The 20233-nt window shown below is 37.8% G+C and overlaps 1 protein-coding gene across 2 annotated transcripts in view; it reads right to left on the minus strand.

Moving 5' to 3' along the window:
- Positions 1–9427: 9427 nt before the first annotated feature.
- The window catches only part of CCDC82 (coiled-coil domain containing 82), a 28677-nt gene continuing 17871 nt past the window's right edge, over positions 9428–20233 (minus strand). Inside the window, exons 4-9 of one of the 2 annotated variants that reach the window (XM_087937060.1) lie at positions 19369–19597; positions 19154–19246; positions 18137–18261; positions 13609–13779; positions 10580–10825; positions 9428–10297 (exon numbers count right to left, since the gene is read on the minus strand). In XM_087937060.1, coding sequence (XP_087793186.1) covers positions 10199–10297; positions 10580–10825; positions 13609–13779; positions 18137–18261; positions 19154–19246; positions 19369–19597 — 963 coding nt within the window. In that variant the 3' untranslated portion in view covers positions 9428–10198. The remainder of the gene's footprint in view (positions 10298–10579; positions 10826–13608; positions 13780–18136; positions 18262–19153; positions 19247–19368; positions 19598–20233) is intronic. The other variant, XM_087937061.1, reaches the window with a different exon arrangement.

Below are 20233 nucleotides of genomic sequence, written 5' to 3' on the forward strand. Positions count from 1 at the left end.
CAATTCAACCATAAAGACTCCCTTATATAATGCCTTCTAAAATAGCCCTGCGATTTAGTTCCCTTATACCACAGAAAAGCATGCCATCCCAGTAATAAATCATGCCCCTCTAGTGTCAACAATCTAGTCTTTTTTAATGTTATCCAATCCTTAACCCACATTAAATTTGCCGCTTGGTAATACAACTCCCAATTCGGAAGGCCAAAACCACCTCTAATTCTAGCATCTTGCAGAAGTTTTAATTTTATTCTGGCTTTCTTACCTTGCCATATAAACTTCGACACAATTTTATTTAATTCTTCAAAGTAATCTTTACCAAGCCTAATTGGTATGGTTTGGAATAAATATAAAATTCTGGGTAAAATATTCATCTTGATTGTTGAGATTCTACCTATCAATGACAGTTGTAGATTTTCCCATTTTTTCAAATCAAATGCTATCTGTTGTTTAAGTTTAATATAGTTATTCTCTTTCAATGTAGTACATCTTGACGTCAAATATATCCCCAGATATTTAACCTTATTCGTAACTTGAATTTTCAATAAATCTGCCAATTCATCTCTTTGTTTTAATAACATATTCTTTGTCAAGATCTTTGTTTTATCTTTGTTTATTTTCAAGCCGGCCATCTCACCATAAATCTCTATCTTTTCCAGTAGCTTTAAAGCTGTTCCTAGAGGATCTTCCAAAATAAAAACCAAGTCATCCGCAAAGGCTTGCAATTTAAATTCCTCCTTCTTAATTTTCATTCCTTTTATATTTGGATCCTCTCTAATGTTTCTATTCAGCACTTCAAAAGTCAATACAAATAACAAAGGTGATAATGGACAACCTTGTCTTGTGCCTTTTCTTATATTAATAGAATCTGTAAAATCTCCCTCTATCATCACTCTTGCCGTTTGTTTATCATATATGGCTTCTATTGCTTGAATAAATTTTCTAGCAAAGCCCATCTGTTCCAATAACAAAAACATGAATCTCCAATTCATATTATCAAATGCTTTTTGGGCATCTAAAAATACCAAAGCCATTTGTTTTTCAGGGTGTGCCTCGTAATATTCCAAAGTGTCCAGAATTACCCTCATATTATCCCTAATTTGTCTCCTTGGCAGGAATCCATTCTGGTCAGGATGAATAAAGTTATTTAGATATCTTTTGAGCCTTTCTGCCAAGATGGAAGCAAAGATTTTGTAATCTGCATTCAGTAAAGAAATAGGTCTATAGTTCTTAATTTGTGATGGATCAGCCCCTTCTTTTGGAATAAGTGTGATATAAGCTTCTGACCATGTTTTAGGTATTTTCTTATTTAACATGGCTTCATTCATAACTTCTAACAATGGAGTGCTCAACGATTCTTGTAATGTTTTATAAAATTCTGCCGGGAGCCCATCTGGGCCTGGTGCTTTTCCATTATTCTGCCTATTAAATGCTTACGTTAGTTCCATCATTGTTATGGTACTTTCTGTTGGGTATATGGATACTCCAACTGGTTTGGTTGAATAAATATGTAAACCTAGGATTAAGTGCTATGTAGCTTTAAGCACAAGAAACTGCAATGTCATTGTGGGTGCGGTTGCAGGCAGCCATATAGGTAGAGGGGAAACGTAATTGCCCCGGCTTCTGGATGCAACTGTCTGAGTCCGGCTTCTGGATGCAACTGTCTGAGTCCGGCTTCTGGATGCAACTGGTTACTGTTCCAGGTCTGCTGTCTGCTGTGTTGGTCTATCTGCTTACTTTTGGAGGCTACTGTGCCAGATACCATTTCAACTGAACACAAGGACTGTTTACTGGTGAGCTGTGGATTCAGCGTTAGTACTTGAGAGAAAGGTATCTTAAGAAGAAGATATACAAGCAGATAAAGAGATTGTATTTACTGTTAATGGATTTGATAACTGGACTGATAAACTGGATACTGACATATGGACTGAATGACTATTCTTAATCTCTGTATGAATTAAATATCTATTTACAACCACAAACAGTGTTTTTGTCTCAAGTGTGTGTATACTCCTGGGCCCAGCCTCTCTCTCATTTGGCTGCCTGGCTTGACTGCTGCTGTGCACTCAGCTAGGGGGTTTATCCCCAAACACTAACATTGGTTATGGGCCCAGCAGTGTGCACAGTCTAGCTAACCAGGATGTACCAGTGAGAGTTTGGTCAAGAGTTACACATTGCTGTAAAGACAAACTGTTTGTTGAATAGTTATTTTTCTGCAGAGCAATGGCACAGGTAAATTTGCCAAGTCTGTCCATGATAGCCAGACTAGATGGAACAAACTATGTTTCGTGGTCTATGAAGTGTAGTTTACTGCTACGAAGAGAAGGTTTGTGGGACATAATTACAAACCCACCAGATGTATCAAACTTAAATCCTAATGATGAAGAGGATTATAAACTGATACAGGACTATGAAAGAAAGAATGAACAGGCTTTGTGCATCATAGGTCTCACCCTGTCTGACCAGCAACTCATTCATATCCGTGGAGTGGAAAATGCTGCAGACTGCTGGGATAGTCTTAAAAGGATTTATGTTCGAGACAGTGTAGGAGCTCATATCAATCTTACACGGAAGCTGTTTAGAACACATCTTGAGATAAATGGAGACATGTTGACTCATTTAAACTGTATGAAAAGCATTTTTCAACAACTGCAAGAAAAAGAGCTTATATTTAATGAGTTGCAACAAGTTTACATCATACTGTCTTCTCTGGATCGAAGCTATGATGATTTTGTGACTGCATTGGAAGTATTGCCAAAAGACAGTTTATCAGTAACTGAGATAACCGCCAGGCTATTAGAGGAAGCCAGGAGAAGGAGTGACCGTGAACAGCTGAGGGAAGATAAGCCTAAGGAAGAGAAATTATCTTCAAAGCCTGAGAGATACCAGCTGTGTAAAGCAAAGCACCCGGAAGAAGAGAAGTTATCTTCAACGGCATACACAATTAAAAAGTGTTTTAATTGTGGAGGCAGAGGACATTTGGCAAGATTCTGCAGAAAAGGAAAATGCCAGAACTTAAAGAAGCCAAAGAAATCCTTTGAACTGGCCATGTTTAGCAATTGTGATATTAAGAATAATAAGTGCACACTGGAAAGGGATAACAAAAAGGTAACTGCAGCTTTAAATGGAGCATTATGTGTCTTACATGATGGTAAGAAAAGGGAGGCACAAACTGTATTTAATAATGTCAAGCCTCATGATGAATGTATCCATTTATTGCATAGGCGTTTGGGGCATGTAAATTTTAAAAAGCTAAAACGCACAGTTGAGTTATCTGAAGGAATAAGGTTAAAGCCCTGTGATAAGTATTTGCGTTGTAATGTCTGTTGTGAAGATAAGAGTAAAATATTGCCTGCAAATAGGCTAAACGGTTTTAAAACTAAAGAACCTTTAGAAGTAGTATTTGCAGACATTATAGGTCCAAAGAAACCCAGTATGGGGGGTGCTCGATATATACTGAGCATTATGGACCATTACTCTAGATATGGGTTTTGCTACTTAATGAAAAGCAAAACTGAAACATATCAACATTTCTTCAACTGGTTAAAGTTTGCTGAAAGAAAAACCAAACGGCAACTGATAACCTTGGTGACAGATAATGGCACGGAATTTGTTAACAGCAAATTCCAGAATAGGTTAAAGGCAGCTGGAATAGCTCATAAGAGATCTGCACCATACAGACCACAGCACAATGCATATATAGAGAGAAGAGGCCAAACATTGCAGGCGATGACCCGTACTATGTTAACTGATTCTGGATTACCTGATTCTTTGTGGGGGGAGGCCACAATGTGTGCTAATAATTTATTAAATAATGTGGTTAACTCAACCACTGGTGAAATACCATTCACCATGTGGCATGGCAGGAAGCCTGATTTGAGTTACCTGCACACATTTGGTGCACCAGCATGGGTGCATATCCCTACACAACTCAGGCGTAAAGGGCAACACAGAGCTAAACAATTTTTCTTCGTTGGTTACCAAGCTAACCATAGGGCATATAGATTTTGGGAGAAAGGCACATCTAAAGTGTTATGTAGTGCCAATGCCCAATTTCTAGAGCACGTAGGATGGGATAAGTTAGAGCAGGATAGCAATAACGAGGTGATTATTGAATCCTACAGAAATCCCATTAAGTATCCCTGTAACTTTAAGAATAAAGTAAAGTCAGAAGTACAGGAAGAAATTGTGCCCATAGAAGAAGAAAAGGAAGAAAAAGCTGAAGATGAGAAACAGGTAGTAACTCAACCAAGCCCTGTAATTCCCAGAAGGACTACACGTATATCTAGACCGCCTGATAGATACCAGGCTAATACAGTGTGCCAGGAAAATAGAATCCCAAGTACTGTGGATGAGATTAAAAGGTATCCTTCTAAAGAGAAAGAAAAATGGTATGCAGCAATTAATAAAGAATTGAAGTCTCTGAAGGATATGAAGGTGTATGAAAATGTGAGATTACCTAGTAATGAAAAACCCATTGGCTGCAAGTGGATTTTTAAAATAAAAACAGATAAGGATGGAAACATAATCCATAAGGCAAGGTTAGTAGCCCAAGGCTTTAGACAAAGTGCAAAAGACTATGATGAAGTATTTGCACCTAATCTTAAAGCAGCAACGTTAAGGGCAGCCTTAGTGTGGGCAGCAAGCAAGAAATATATAGTTAACCATTTAGATGTGGAAACTGCTTACTTGCATGCTCCACTAAGACATACTGTGTATATGAAAAGGCCTAATGGATTTAAAGGAGACAATAATAATGATAATGATTGTTGGTTATTAAAGAAGAGCCTTTATGGTCTTAAACAATCGGGCTATCAATGGAACCAGTATATTGTGAAGGAACTGACCAATATAGGATTTAAAGCTGGTTTAGCTGACCCATGTCTATTTAAGAGAGAAAAGAATGGGAAGATATCATTATTATTGTTGTTTACTGATGATATTGCTCTGATAACTAAGTCTAATGATGAAGCAAATGAAATAATTGCATCATTAGCCAAGAAAGTAAAAATCAAGCAATTAGGTGAGATAAAGAGATATCTAGGTTTAAATATACTGAGAACACAGAAAGGGTTTAGGATATCTCAGGAAGATAAGATATCTAAATTGCTAATGGATTATAAAATGGAACTTTGTAAGCCTGCAAAGACTCCAATGAGTCAGGATATTTGCAAAATGGATACTCAAAGTCCCAAATGTGATAAGGAACTGTATCAATCTTTGATTGGTAGCTTATCATATATTAGCAATTGGTCAAGGCCAGATATTGCTTTTGGTATTAATCAGCTGGCTCGACACAATAATAACCCACTTCAATGTCACTGGATAGCATTGAAAAGAATCCTAAGGTATCTTAAAGGTACATTACACCATGCACTGTATTTAGAACCAGAAGGTGATCTCATATTGAGTGCTTATGCAGATGCTAGTTTTGCATCAGAAAGAGATACTAGAAAGTCGACTTCAGGAACAACCATAATGCTGGGTAAGACATTAATTGGTTGGAAGTCAATAAGACAACAGCATATAAGTTTGTCTACTATGGAGGCAGAATTCTCCTGTTTATCATTTTTATGTACTGAGTTGACTATGTACAAACAAATGTTGAAGGATATGGGTATAACTGTAAATTACCCTGTAGTTGTACATGAGGATAATCAGGCAGCAATTCAAATGGCCACTAATATTGCAGTTAAAACTAGAAGTAAACATACAGATTTGAGGTATCTTAATGTAAGAGAATCTGTACAGAGTAAATTGATACAGCTGGAATACTGCATGTCGGAGGACAATGTAGCTGATCATTTTACTAAAGCCCAAGGTGCCATTAAGCATCTACAGAGTTGTCAAAAATATGGGTTTAGAATGTAAAGGCATTACATATTTATATCACCCAAAAGGGGAGAATGTTGGGTATATGGATACTCCAACTGGTTTGGTTGAATAAATATGTAAACCTAGGATTAAGTGCTATGTAGCTTTAAGCACAAGAAACTGCAATGTCATTGTGGGTGCGGTTGCAGGCAGCCATATAGGTAGAGGGGAAACGTAATTGCCCCGGCTTCTGGATGCAACTGTCTGAGTCCGGCTTCTGGATGCAACTGGTTACTGTTCCAGGTCTGCTGTCTGCTGTGTTGGTCTATCTGCTTACTTTTGGAAGCTACTGTGCCAGATACCATTTCAACTGAACACAAGGACTGTTTACTGGTGAGCTGTGGATTCAGCGTTAGTACTTGAGAGAAAGGTATCTTAAGAAGAAGATATACAAGCAGATAAAGAGATTGTATTTACTGTTAATGGATTTGATAACTGGACTGATAAACTGGATACTGACATATGGACTGAATGACTATTCTTAATCTCTGTATGAATTAAATATCTATTTACAACCACAAACAGTGTTTTTGTCTCAAGTGTGTGTATACTCCTGGGCCCAGCCTCTCTCTCATTTGGCTGCCTGGCTTGACTGCTGCTGTGCACTCAGCTAGGGGGTTTATCCCCAAACACTAACACTTTCTAACATTTTTTCAGTCTCTTCAGATATCTTGGGTAGGTTAGCATTTTGTAGATAAAGCTTAATTCTTTCCTCATCAAAATCCTCCTGTTTATATAATTGTCCATAAAAGTCTTGGATAATTATCTTTTTCTCCTTATTACCATAACACATTTGACCTTGATCATCTATTAACTGTATTATTCTCCTAGATTCTTTCTCCTTTCTCAATTTGTATGCTAGCCATCTACCTGGTTTGTTTGCATCTTCAAAATAGTTCTGTTTAGCACTTCTAATTTTTTGTGCCAACTCCTCTTTCTCCGCTTGACCCATCTTATGTTTAATTATATCCATTTTGAATTTAATATCTTTTTTCTGTGGTATATTCTGCAATTCTTTTTCCAGTTTTTTATAATCATCTTCTAAAGCTTTAATAGTTTGCCTCTTCCTAATATTCTTTTTCTTTGTATAGTCCATTATTAATCCTCTCGCATATGCCTTCATTGTATCCCAAACATTCTGCATTGAAGTATCTTCTTTTTTATTTTCAATGAAAAAGAAGGCCAATTCTTTGTCCATCCATTGTGTAAAGTCTTTTTCCTTTAAGATAGCGTTATTTAATGTCCATCTAGATCTTCTTCTTTGTCCTTTCCATTTAATTGTCATAGGGTTATGGTCTGCCCATATACCCGTTTCTATATTTATTTCTTGAATGTTAGATATTAGTTCTGATGAGGTCCAAATCATATCTATTCTGGACCATGATAAATGTCTATTTGAATAAAAAGTATATTGCTGCGTTTTACCATTTCTTTCTCTCCATATATCTTTTAAATTTAATTCATCTACCATTTTAAAAAAGGATTTAGGGAGAGTCTTTCTATTTTGTTTTAATGCTGTCGCTATATAGTCCAATTTATTATCTACAATTCCATTAAGATCTCCCATCATAATTATATTGACATGGTCCAGTCCAATTAATTTCATATGTAACTTTTTATAAAATTCTTCTTGTTTATCGTTCGGAGCATAAATTGCAACAAGTAATATTTTTATATTGTTATCCACTATTTCAACAATTAATACTCTTCCATCTTCATCAGTATAAACCAATTTTGCTACAATAGTTTCTTTAATATACAGGACCACTCCTCTTTTCTTACAGTTAGTCAAGGAAGTAAAAATTTCCCCCAGTTTTGGTCTTACCAATAATCGTTGATGTTTTTTTTTAATATGTACTTCTTGTAGGCAAATTATATCAAATTTTAACTTCTCTAATTTATGAAAGATTTTTCTTCTTTTAATAGCTGAGTTCAATCCATTTATATTCATAGAAATCAATTTTTTTTCCTCCATGGTTATGTTTTATATTTAGGTCTAACAGTTCTTGTGGATCTTACTTCACGTTGTTCTTTGGTCTCCATTTGTCCACCTACTGCACCTTCTTCCTTCCCCGGTCTCATCTGGTCTTCTTGAGGCTCAATTGCAAAGGTCTCTTTTTCTGTCTCTATTTCTCTTCTTCCAAAAAATTCGTTGTGGAATATTTCTGCTTTCTCAATTGAGTCGATTCTGTGTCTCTGTTCTTGCCATATAAACATTAATCCTTCTGGGATCAACCATCTATAATTCACGTCTTTTCCAGTAATTTTTGGTCAAGAATCGATATTCTCTTCTCATCTCTCTCACTCTTCTGGGGACTTGTTTTAAAACCATAATCTCTTTACCTTTATATTTCAGCCCCTTATCTCTTGCGACTTGTAATATTTGTGTTTTAATAGTCTTTTTAGTAAATCTGACATGGATCTCCCTTGGTAGCTTATTCCTCATTGAATATCTTGTGAAAACACGATATATCTCATCTACTCCGTCCATCATCTTTTCCTCTGTTATCTCCAAAGCTCCAGCCAGAATTTCTATCATTACAGCCGCCAAATCCTGTCCTTTTTCTTCCTCAATATTTTGAAATCTGAGATAAAATTCTGACCTATCCATCTTCAACATCCCAGTTATATCTTGTTGCACCGTTGTTAATTTGCTAACAATATTTCCAATTGTCTCATCTCTTTGTTTATCTTTCTCCTCAATTTTTTGGAGTCTCTCCTCCTGTTTTGCCATCATCTGTTGAAAGTTTTCAATTTTTTCATCAGTCTTGGCAATTCTTTGTTCAATACTCTCTGTTCTTTGGTCAATGCTTGTTTTGAGTTCTTGTATTCCTTGTATAATCGTCACTAGATCCATTTGTACTTTATCTTGCTTCACCATTATTGATAGTCGTCCTCCAGTTGATGGAGAAGCAGGAGCAGAAGTTGAACTGCCAGAAGGTAAAGTTTTCTTACTCATTTGAATAACTCAAGATCTTTAAGCTCCTTTAATCCAATCAATAGGGTAGCCAATTATAATCCAATTGGGAAGAAGAAAAACATTTTTTTAAAAAAGCCAATAAAAAATAAAGAGTCCAGGATTAAAAAGAGAGGGAGAAAAAGAAGATTAAAAAGAAAAAAAGGAGGAGATTCTTCAGGTTCTTCTAAACCTTAATCCTATTGTAAGATGGCCAATTATGATTCAAAAATAAAAATTAAGAATAGTAAAAAAAAAAAAAAGAGAGTAAGACCCAATAATATTAAAAAGCAATGATCAAAAAATAAAAAAGGAAAGGAAAAAGAAAGAATTCTTCAGGTTCTTCACACCCTAGTCCAATTGTAGGGTCTCAAAAAATAAAAAAAAATAACCATAAAAATAAATAAAAAATGAAAGTAAAAAATAGAAAAGGCAAAAATCCCAATAAGCAAAAAGAAAAAGAAAAAACTATTCTGAGGCTTTCCCTTTAAAAAAAAAGTAAGTTTAAAAATTAAAAATAAAGTCAAACAAAAGAAAAAGAAAATAGATATACAAATATTACAAAATACTGTGGGGTTGAGCAGGAGGGATGAAACAGCTAAAGAAAGGTAAGAAAGAAAGCACACTGCATCTTATTTAGTTATCCAAGGCTCTTATTATGGCTTCTCCACAAATTCCAAAGCCAAACTTCAAGTACTCAATAATAGAAGTTCCAAAGAACACCTGTTAAAACATTCTCCGGTGTTCTTCCCTCTATCTAATCAAGTTCCAGTGTCCTTGAGAAAGGATTCCTTCACAGCTCTTTCAACTTTCAATAAAGTATCTTCAAGCCTCTAGTTGGCAGTGTTACAAAGTTTCTTTAATCCACTCCCCCTTCTTTCCTAATTTCCGGCCCTCATTTTTAACTGCCTGAAAAATTAGGGCAGCTCCTTCCTAAGTTTTTTCCTCTGACAGTTATGCCACTGGTAATAAAATCCTTGAATTCTGTATCTGTAGGAATAAAGGATAAAACGGCAGGTTTTAGGAAGATTGTTTGAAAAAAATTAAACTAAACTGTAGCGTTCCTGAGGCGATGACCAAAAGCATCAAAAAGCAATGCAGAAAATTTTATCTTTGAAGAAAGTGGTTGTGTAACACAGCACAGAAAATTTCATTTGTTGAATAAATGTGCAGTTTGATTTCAGGATCATTTGATGAACGATCCAGTCCTCAAGAGTTTTCCTGAATAAAAATTTATATTTGGAAAATTATTTTCATAATTAAAATAAAGTAGAAAAAAAAAAAGAAATGTAGCACATATATTTGCATGCTACAGTGAACCATAAATAAAAAAGAATAATATCAGAAATGTGGTATAGAGGTAAAAACCCTTCAGTAGTATTGCTCAAATGAAAGATCTCTTTTATAATTGTTCAAAAATTTATGGAATTCTGCTACTTCATCCTGATAGCTTTCAAGCTTAGAATATTTCTGCAAAAAAAGGAAGAAAAACACGATTGTGAATCATCTCAAATTCTAAATGTAAGCATATAAAATTTTAAATACAGGTAGTCCTTGACTTATGACAAGTGAACCCAAAATTTATGTTGTTAAATGAGACAGGCATTAAATGAACTCACTTAGCCACATAAATTTTTGGCTCAGTTGTGGTTGTAAGTCAAGGACTTCCTATAATCCTTCTTAGATACTATATGAAGCCCTTCGGTCCCTCACTTAATCCATAAGCAATGAATTTCCAATGAAGTCAGTTACCTCACGTATCCAGCCATTTTCCTCCAGATGGCTGAAAACTCGTTTCACTAAATCTTCGACTGGCTCATCCTGAAGATTTTTCTCTCCATCTTCATCCCGAATATGTTGTTCTTTTACAGCTGAACAGCATTCCTGATACAACTTATATTTATAATGCTTCAGATCATGATAAACCTGGGTACACCTTTGACATACAATGCCAACTTTCAGCCTCTGCAGAAACGTAAGTTCTCTTAGTGGTATATTCTGAATAACAGTAGTAAACACTGCAATTAGTTAAGCTAGAAGACATGTCCTATAAAAAAAGAGAACTGAACACAGACAGGACCTTTATTATTATCCAATAATGAAATCCTAGTTAGAAAGCCGCTCCTGCACCCATTTTAATGAAAGCAATGGTGATGTTGATTGTCTAACTTTTTTGTTCAAGAAAAGTAACAAGCGATTACTTTTTTTTAACTACAAAATATTGGCACCCGTGCAGTTGGCTGACATTTGAAAGTATAAATTAAAAGGATTACTTCTCTGTTGCATACAGTTATTATCATTAAGTCACAAGGAATACCTTGTTCAAGCATTACATGAATTGCAAAGGAATTTTTTAATGAGTTATTGAATATGAACACAGAAAACCCTCAGTTTACATAGTAGAACAGTCTCCCTAGCAAAAATCTAAGCAGTCACTTCAAGTTAGAAAGTTTGGGAACAGAGAATTAGAGTCTAGTAAATACTCAGTAACTTAAAGCTGTACATATGTGCAGCAGATGCTGTTAGCGCATGAAAGAAATTGGACAAAATATTTGTTTCAAAGGGCATATTTCTCACATATAAAATCATCACAGTTACTAAATGGACCAATTCATTTCTCCTGTTTACTTAATTACCCAGCTATCTAAAGTTAATTACTTTATTTGGATGTAAATATCAGAAAAAATGATGAACTATTCTGAATTAAGCAAGTCTCTAGCATTTTCATTTTAGGCAGTCTTTAGATTTTGCATTCAGAAATGGGGAAAAAAAAATTCAAAATCAACAGCATTCTGTGAGCCTTTGGCGTATAGCCATGCTGGCCACATGATCACAGAAATTGTCTTTGGGCAACCCTGACTCCCTTGGCCAAGAAACAGAGATGAGCAACCCCCACAGACAACCCCCATGGGGAAAAAAAAAATTCAAAGTCAAGCCTGATTTTAAACTTGAGACTTTCTATGTGAGTTTATGTAAGTTTTATATAAGACTTTGTAAGAACTGGGCAGATAAGTAATATAGTACAGTGTAATGTACTGTTGAACATCAATCCAACTCTCAAATCTGAACCAGCAGATTATAGTAAAAATAAAGTTCTTCAAAAAGAAAATTCACAAGAAGTTTAAGATACATAAATATTATAGGGTAAGACAATTCTTGCATGCAAGTTTGTCAGTGCTTATTTCAAGGAAGTGACTCTGATTATTCTCAGCTGCTGATAAAAATAAAGAATAGCACAAACTGTAATATAGTATTTGGATCTGAAGTGGAACAGATGATCTGAAATCAGTGTGAAAAAACATATTTCAGGAAGGCTAAGAAACGGAGATGAGTACCACCTCTTAAGAGTCAGACATGAGGAAACTTTACCTTGATAAACCTTTACCTTTATAAAAATAATTAAAAAGGCAAAGGTTTTCCTATCAGTTATGTCCAAGTCTGTGGGGGTTGCTCATCTCTGCTTCTTGGCCAAGGGAGTCAGGGTTACCCAAAGACAATTTCTGTGATCATGTGGCCAGAATGGCTATATGCCAAAGGCTCACAGAATGCTGTTGATTTGCCACCCAAGTAGTACCTATTTATCTACTTGCATTTGCATATTTTCGAACTGCTAGGTGCGCAGGAGGCGGGGCCAGAATGGGAGCTCACCCCTTTGCACGATCTCGAGTGCAGCTGACAAGCTCAGGGTCTTTAACTGTTGAGTCATCACATTCCCTTGTAATAAGCTAATAGACGAGAGCTAATCTGAGTTCAAAGAAAGACAAGAAAGCTTGAAACAAGGATAGGAAGCCTCAAGATTTGAAAAATTAGGAAATGGAAAGAACAACAGATATTTTAGAACAGAGTTGGGGAATGATGGCTACTTTATGACATGTGCACTACAACACCTGCCAAAAAAGCCAACACAGTTGAAGGCTGCATAAAGACGGATAGAATCAAGATCACGTGACGTGTTAATACCACTTTATAATGCCTTGGTAAGACCACACCTGGAATTCTGCATCTAGTTTTGATCAGGCTAAAACATATAGAGAATGGTTGCTGGAATTGGGTATGTCTAATTTGATGAAAACAAAGGATGACATGATAGCAGTGTCCAATATCTAACGGCTGCCACAAAGAAGAGGAAGTCAAGCTATTCTCCAAAGCACCTGAGGGCAGGACAGGAAGCAATGGGTGGAAACTAATCAAGGAGAGAAGCAACCTAGACTTAAGGAGAAATTTCCTAACAGAACAATTAATCAGTGGAACAACCTGCCTCCAGAAGTTGTGAATTCTCCAACACTTGAAGTTTTAAAGAAGAGAATGGATAACCATTTGTCTGAAATGATATAGTTTCCTGCCCAAGCAGGGGGTTGGACTAGAAGACCTCCAAGGTCCCTTCCAACTCTGCTATTCTATTCTACCCCCAGAATTCCTGAACCATCAGGAATTCTGGGAATTGAAGTCCACAAATCACACAAGGGCCATCGTTCCCCAGCCCTGCTTTAGAACTTCAGCAAAGGCAATTCAGATTCAGAACGATCCCTAGAGATTTTGGAAAGGTGAAATTTAAAGAGAAAGTTTTTTTTTAAAAAAGAAACTGATGGGTATAGTGAGTAGTGATCCTATCATGATGCATATGAAACACCTTTCCCATTTTGGCTTTGGGCACACTACATCACCAGTACACATTATTATAAATACCACATCTGAAACCTGTGAACAAAATAACCTTTCAAAAGCGCAAAGGTTTTAATACATGTAAATACATTTTCTTTTCAGTAATTAGCAAAGCATACCTGTGTATCGTGAGGCATGAAGTCATCCTCTTTCAGTGTTTTATGACAGTACTCTTTTCCAGAAAAAATCACTATAAACTTACAGTCTCTATCTAGCTCACAGGCTTGACAAATACGCGTCGTTGAGTGTTGCGGGATTATAGAGACTTTAGAGTAACTGTCTACTCGTGTCTAGAAAAGAATACAATTGATTAGAGTTCTGTTGTTAATAGCTCCAGGGCAGCGGTGGGTTCAAATAATTCAAGAATCGGTTCTCTGCCCTAATGATTTCTTCAAACAACCATTTAAGTTAAGTTAAGTTTCTCCCGAACTGGTGCGAACTGGCTGAATCCCACCACTGCTCCAGGGACTTAGTTACAACATTTTGGAAATATTACACATTCATATAAAATTTAGATAGTCCTCAACTTACAACCATAATGGAGGTCAAGTTTCTTGAAGGCAAATGAGAAAAGTACTAAATCAGAATGCATTAAAGCAGGGGTCCCCAACCACCGGGCCCTGGACCGGTACCGGTCCATAGATCATTTTGTACCAGGCCGCAAAGAATGAATAATCGTGATTGAAATATATACAAAAATGGCGGCTTTCTTCGCCTTCGGTGAATGCTGCTGGGATCAGGGATCAAGAACACAAAGGAGGAAGCCATAGTTTCAGATCAGCCCCCCGATTGCTGCCAGGCCCCCGAAGTGCCTCCTGGCCCTCTAGCAACCAAAGCCTGTCCTGCTCCCTGGCTCAGTGGCTTCAGTTTCCTCCCGCCTCGTTCCTCTCTCAGTCGCTCTCTCGCTCCTCCACCAGCCCAGGAAGAAACTGCTTCAAAGAAGCCGGCAGGGTGGCTTTTCCTGTCAGCGCAGCTCCTCTGAAATGCCCGTTCACCCCCACACAGCCGCCCGAGGTTCAATCCAGTGCTCCGTTCTGCCTGCCTTTGTTTCTGGTTGTTTCAGAGCAGCTTTGGCTGAGAAAAAGAGGTGAATAGTTATTAAAGGGAGGGAGACACCTGAGGGATGAGGCTGAGGAAGGCAGGGCCGAGAGGCGGGGCTTCTCAGCAGTCCTGCAGGGACTTGTCCTGAGCTGCGGAGACAGCCGTGGGCCGCCGCCACCCAGCGCTCAGTTTTGAAGGCGCTCCTCAGCCAGGCGCAGTTCCTGAATCTGCAGCTGAAACCCTCCGTTTTAAATGTCCCAATAGAAGAGAATATCTGTTGCTCAGGGTTGCAATGAGGAGGCCTTGGCGCTCCCTGGACTTGGTGGTTTGCTGGCGGATGTTTTATTACCCGACTAGGTAACAACATCAGATGTTACCTAGTCAGGTAAAGAAATGTCTGCAAGCAAACCACCAAACTTGGACTCCACCGCCCCTACCCGGTCCTTGAAAAAGTGTTTCTGCATGAAACTGGTCCCTGGTACAAAAAAGATTGGGGACCACTGCGTTAAAGTACAGTGGAGCCTCGTAATCCATTCCAGGACTTTGGTCGCAACCTGTTTTGGTTTTTTTTTAATATATATATATTTTATTTTATATTTACAATAATTCCATCTTTCATTCATACTGTTGTGGTTCACTGGCAGCCAGTGCAGACTGCAGTGGAGTTAGACAGTGAGGAAGAAAGGGGACCAGTCAGGGAGTCTGGAGAGGACTTGGACAAGGGTCCTGCGTCTGATGCAGGGATGGGGCCAGGACTATCTGGGAATGTGGTGCTGCCTTCAGTGCCTGGCAGCAGTGAGGCAGAGGACCCAGGGAAGCCTGTTCCCATGCATCTGTGCGCAGAGCTGCTAGAAGATGAGAGCAGCTGAAGCGGAAGGGACGACTCAAGAGTAGGGCTAGGAGGTAACTGCCCCTCCCATAAGGGATAACAGTCAGACCTCAATGACGAAAGCTTTGCAGGAAGCAAAGTAGTTTGATAGATTCGGAGTCCTCTTTGAAGCTCTGGTTGGTTTTTTTCTGGTATTTCGATTGGTTTCTATTATTATTGGAGACTTCTGTTTTTGGCAGCATTCTACAATACTGAAAGGCATGTGCTTATATTGGGGAACTGTTTATAATTAGTTCTGGCTGGGAATGAAAGGAATTCCCAGTGTTGCAATAAAATAGGTTTTGCTTTTTAAACAAGTTTGTGTTTAATTACATTTGATGAAGCCTGGGTCAGAACACATACAGTGTGTCGACTGGGTACATATGCCTTGTGCTAACAATTGTAATTAATACATTTCTTACCAATACAACAATAATCACATTTTCTTTATAAGCCATTATTTTTATATCTATTACTTTTATTTTTATCTTAACTTATTCCCCTATATATCCATCTACTCAATTTTAACTTGTTATATTTTCCAACCATTGATAAAATAAGTCCCATACTATGTAATATTCAGTTTTTTTTCTTTAATTGCCAGTGTTAATCTATTCATCTCTGCACATTCAAATATTTTCTCTATCACTTTTCTCTATGCCGGCATTTTATCACTTTTCCAATTCTGAGCAAATACAATCCTAGCTGCTGTTAATACGTGAATAACCAAACATACCTTTTCTTTGCTATAACCTTCAGGTCTCATCCCTAATAGAAATATTTCAGGTTTCAAATCTGTATGTTGCTATATCATTTTTTCCAACCATGTGTGGATTTTTGTCCAATATCTTTTAGCTTCTATACATGTCCACCACATATGGTAATATGATCCAGGTGTCTGATGGCACTTCCAGCATTTAGCTGATTTGTTTTTAAACACCTTTGCCAATTTTGCTGGTGCCAGTACCATCTGTAAAACATCTTATACAAATTTTCTTTATATGCGGTTGATATTATTAACTTATAATTTCTTTCCCATAATTTCTGCCTTCTATCTAATTCTATAGTATACCCAAAATGTTTTGCCATGGTATCATCATTTCCTTTACTTGCTCTTCTAGTTTTGCACCTAGTAAATAACACTACAATTTTTTAATCATCTTGTCTTCCATTCCTGTTAGTTTATCCAGTTCTGCCAACTACTTATGGATACCTTCAGCTTTGATATCTTTTTCATATGTTGATTGTATTTGCATGTATGAAAACCAATGCATATCAACCCCTTGTTCATTCAATTCTTGTTTGGTTTTGAGCTCATTCAGTATATCCTTATATCTAAAAATAGTTCCCATTTTACTGATATTTGGGTGTACCAGAGCTTCTGTTGTTGATAACCAGACTGAAATTTTTAAGTAATGTTTTCTAATTTTTTCCCATACTAACAATAAAGCATTCCTAAAAAGTGTCTTCGAAAATAACCATGTATCATACTTCTCCTATACCATAGAAATGCATGCCAACCCAATTGCAAATCATGTCCTTCCAGTGTCAACAACCTTGTGTTTCTTAACATAATCCATTCTTTCATCCAAGTTGGCCTGATAGTATATTTCTCGGTTGGGTAACCCAAACCCAGTTGCAACCTGACTTGGTTGTGACCAGAAGCATGACCATCTATGCATGCGCAGACCAAAAAAAAATGGTGAAGGGGAAATCAGCGCAGAAAGGGAATCTTTCCACACCAATTTTGTTCACCAACTGATTTTTGAATCGTGACCCTTCAAAAATTGGAGGGATTTTTTGTTCGCAACCCGAGGTCCCACTGTATTACAAATACACAATTGAGCCCTGAAATTTTGTTGCTAAGTGAGACATTTGTTAAGTGAATTTTGCCCTATTTTACAACCTTTCTTGCCACAGTGGTTAAGTGAATCACTGCAGTTATTAAGTTAGTAACATGTTTCTTAAGTGAATCTGGCTTTCCCATTGGCTTTGCTTGTCAGAAGATTGCAAAAGATGATCACATGACCCCGGGAACACTGCAACAGTCCTAAATATGAGCAAGTTGCCAATCTGAATTTTGACCAGGTGACCTTGGAGATGCTGCGACAGTCATAAGTGTGAAAAATGGTCCAGAGTCACTTCAGTGTTGTCGTAACTTTGAACGGTCACCACACAAATTGTTTTAATTGTATTTACTCTTTTTCACTGTTACACTGTTGCATACATGACACACTGCATGGATCTGTGTTGTGATTGGAAGGATCGGAACTGTTAGGAGTTTTGAATCTGATGACTGTTAGATCGTGGATTGACATCAGAACACATAACATTATTGTTTCTGGCCTAAACAAACCATCTTTCAAGCAAGATGGATTTAAATCAACTGCAGCGTTTGGTAGAGCAGCAGCAACAGCAAATCCCTCCTGTGAGGAAAAGCCCAGTATCCATGCCGGAGAAATTTTCTGGGCAAATGGACATGTTTCCGGCATTTCTGGGGCAGTGTCAATTATTTATACGTTACTGCAAAGAGATCTCTGTTTGTTTGAATTTTGAAGGGGAGTCCTAACCGTTTCTGGCAGCCGTTATCTTGTTATTTTCCTACAGTTTGATTTGTTTGTGAAACGGCTGCTTGTGTTTGTTCGTTTGAATTTCCAAGAGGAGACATAACAGATCTGTATACCAGAGCCAAATCAACTAAGCAATTAAGTTAAAAGATTAAGAAGAAAATTCAATACCCTGTATCGATTTTTCCAGCGACATCCCAAAACGAGACTCTCAAGGTAAGGTTGAATAAAGCGTTGATCAAAATAATAGAGGGAAGTTAGCATTTCCTGCGCGTGCTTCGTTTGTCTTTTCCTCTCTTTGGAAAGGGAAAAAAAATAGGCCTTGTTATTAACATCATAATTTTATAAACAGTACAAGAAGGACTCAACGTACGACCATAATTGGAAGAGGGGTGAGCTTTAAAAATTTTAGCAAAGGGTTCTCTGCCCGGTTGCTGGGTAGGTATGGCCATGGTGGGCGTGACCTAGTCAGCCTCCTACACCACTGGGGGGGCGTTTTTGCCATCTCTGGGCTCCGGAGGCTTTCCTTGAGCCTCTAGGAGGGCAAAAACGGCCTCCCCGGGCTCCAGAGACTCCGGAAAGTTCCGGGAGGCCCGTTTTTCACCCTCCTCGAGTCTCCATGCACGCCCTGCACTTACCTACATCTAAAATGGGCTGTGTGGGAACTCCTGGGTGGGGCACGGTGGGGTATGTGGGGCCAGCCAGGAGTGGGATTTAGGGGTTGTCCGAACTGCACAGAATCTTAGCTAGGGGCTCTCCCAACCCCCTGCGAACCCCCAGCAGCCCATCCTGAATTGAAACCAGAAGATCTGTTGCTAAGCAAGGCGTTTGTTAAGTGAGTAGCGCTCCATTAATGACCTTTTTGCCACGGTTGTTAAGTGAATCACATGGTCGCCGAGATAATTCAGTTTTCCCCATGCCGACTGGGAGTCATGATCATGGACAATGCAACCATGACACATACACGCCACTTATCTGAATTTTGAATACCTGACTATGGGGATGTTGTGAAAGTTTTAAGTGCGACAAACAGTTGTAAGTCATTTTTTGCAGTGCCACTGTAAATTCAAACAGTTGCTAAATGAATGGTTGTTAAGGATTATCTCTAATGCATTTATTTACTGCCCTGAAGGGGAAAAAATAGAAAGAGGGTAACAAATAGCCTCTTTGGAAGGGATGCTTGCTTACCATATAAAGAGCTCAGAAATTTATCATCGGTTGCATTGATGAGAAAGGCTTTCACAACTCTTTGAAAGTGTAAATAATGATCGACCTCAAACACTGTTTAAAAAGAAAATCAACACAAATATGTGTCAGTATGGCCCATAATGAATAAATGACTAGGTGCTAATAAATACTATAAAAAGGACATTTAAGCTACTTCTTATTTGTTGTGACCTTACCAAATGGAATATGTTTTTCCAATAAGTGACTGGCCACATGATGTTTTTTGTCTAGATGTTGGTAGTCTTCCTCCTGAAAGTTATCCCATTTCAATTCCTCCTCCTCCTCTCCGTCTCCTCCTTCTTCTATGAAATTTTTCATGCTGTCTTCATCATTTATAACACGAATTTCCTCTTGTGTGAGGGGTGAATGACTATCACGTTGCATCAAGGCATGATCTGCACTTCCCTGGTGACATTTAAAAAGGCACAGTATTTATAGAATATTTTAGTTAAATACTTTGGTGTTTCATGAATGGGATTAGCATTAATTCATGTTAAAGTCATGTCACTGTGTATATGGAGAATACACTACAGTATGTTTTATGTTAGGCCACTGGGCATTGCAAAGTTTGAGTTGAGTGGTCATATAAGACAATAAGTACAGTACCATATCTACAAAGATCGGAGCTGTGCAAACAATGGTATTCCATGTGATGCTCTATCAAAGTGAAAGTTGGTCTTTAAAGAAGCAGGACAGGAAAAGCACTGATGCATTTTTAATGCTGGGGTTGGAGAAAACTCCTGAGAATACTTTGGACATCCAAGAAAACAAACAGGTCATTGAACAGATCAACCTAGAGTTTCCACTGGAAGCACAAAGGATCAGGTTTATATTATCCAACATGATGTGAAAACCCAGCTCTCCAGAGAAGGCTCTAATGCTAAGAAAGGTGGAAGAAAAGAGGATAAGATAACCGACAGCAAAGTGGAGGCAGTCAGTTACACTAGCAAATTAGGGCATTGTTGGAAGAGGTGAAAGGCCAGGTTATGCACAGATTGTCATGGAGAAAAATCTACCTGGAATGGAACGGAATAGAAAAAA

The sequence above is a fragment of the Pseudonaja textilis genome, chromosome 7 (assembly GCF_049901715.1).
Source record: "Pseudonaja textilis isolate UNSWEBS1 chromosome 7, rPseTex1.2, whole genome shotgun sequence".
NCBI lineage: Eukaryota > Metazoa > Chordata > Lepidosauria > Squamata > Elapidae > Pseudonaja > Pseudonaja textilis.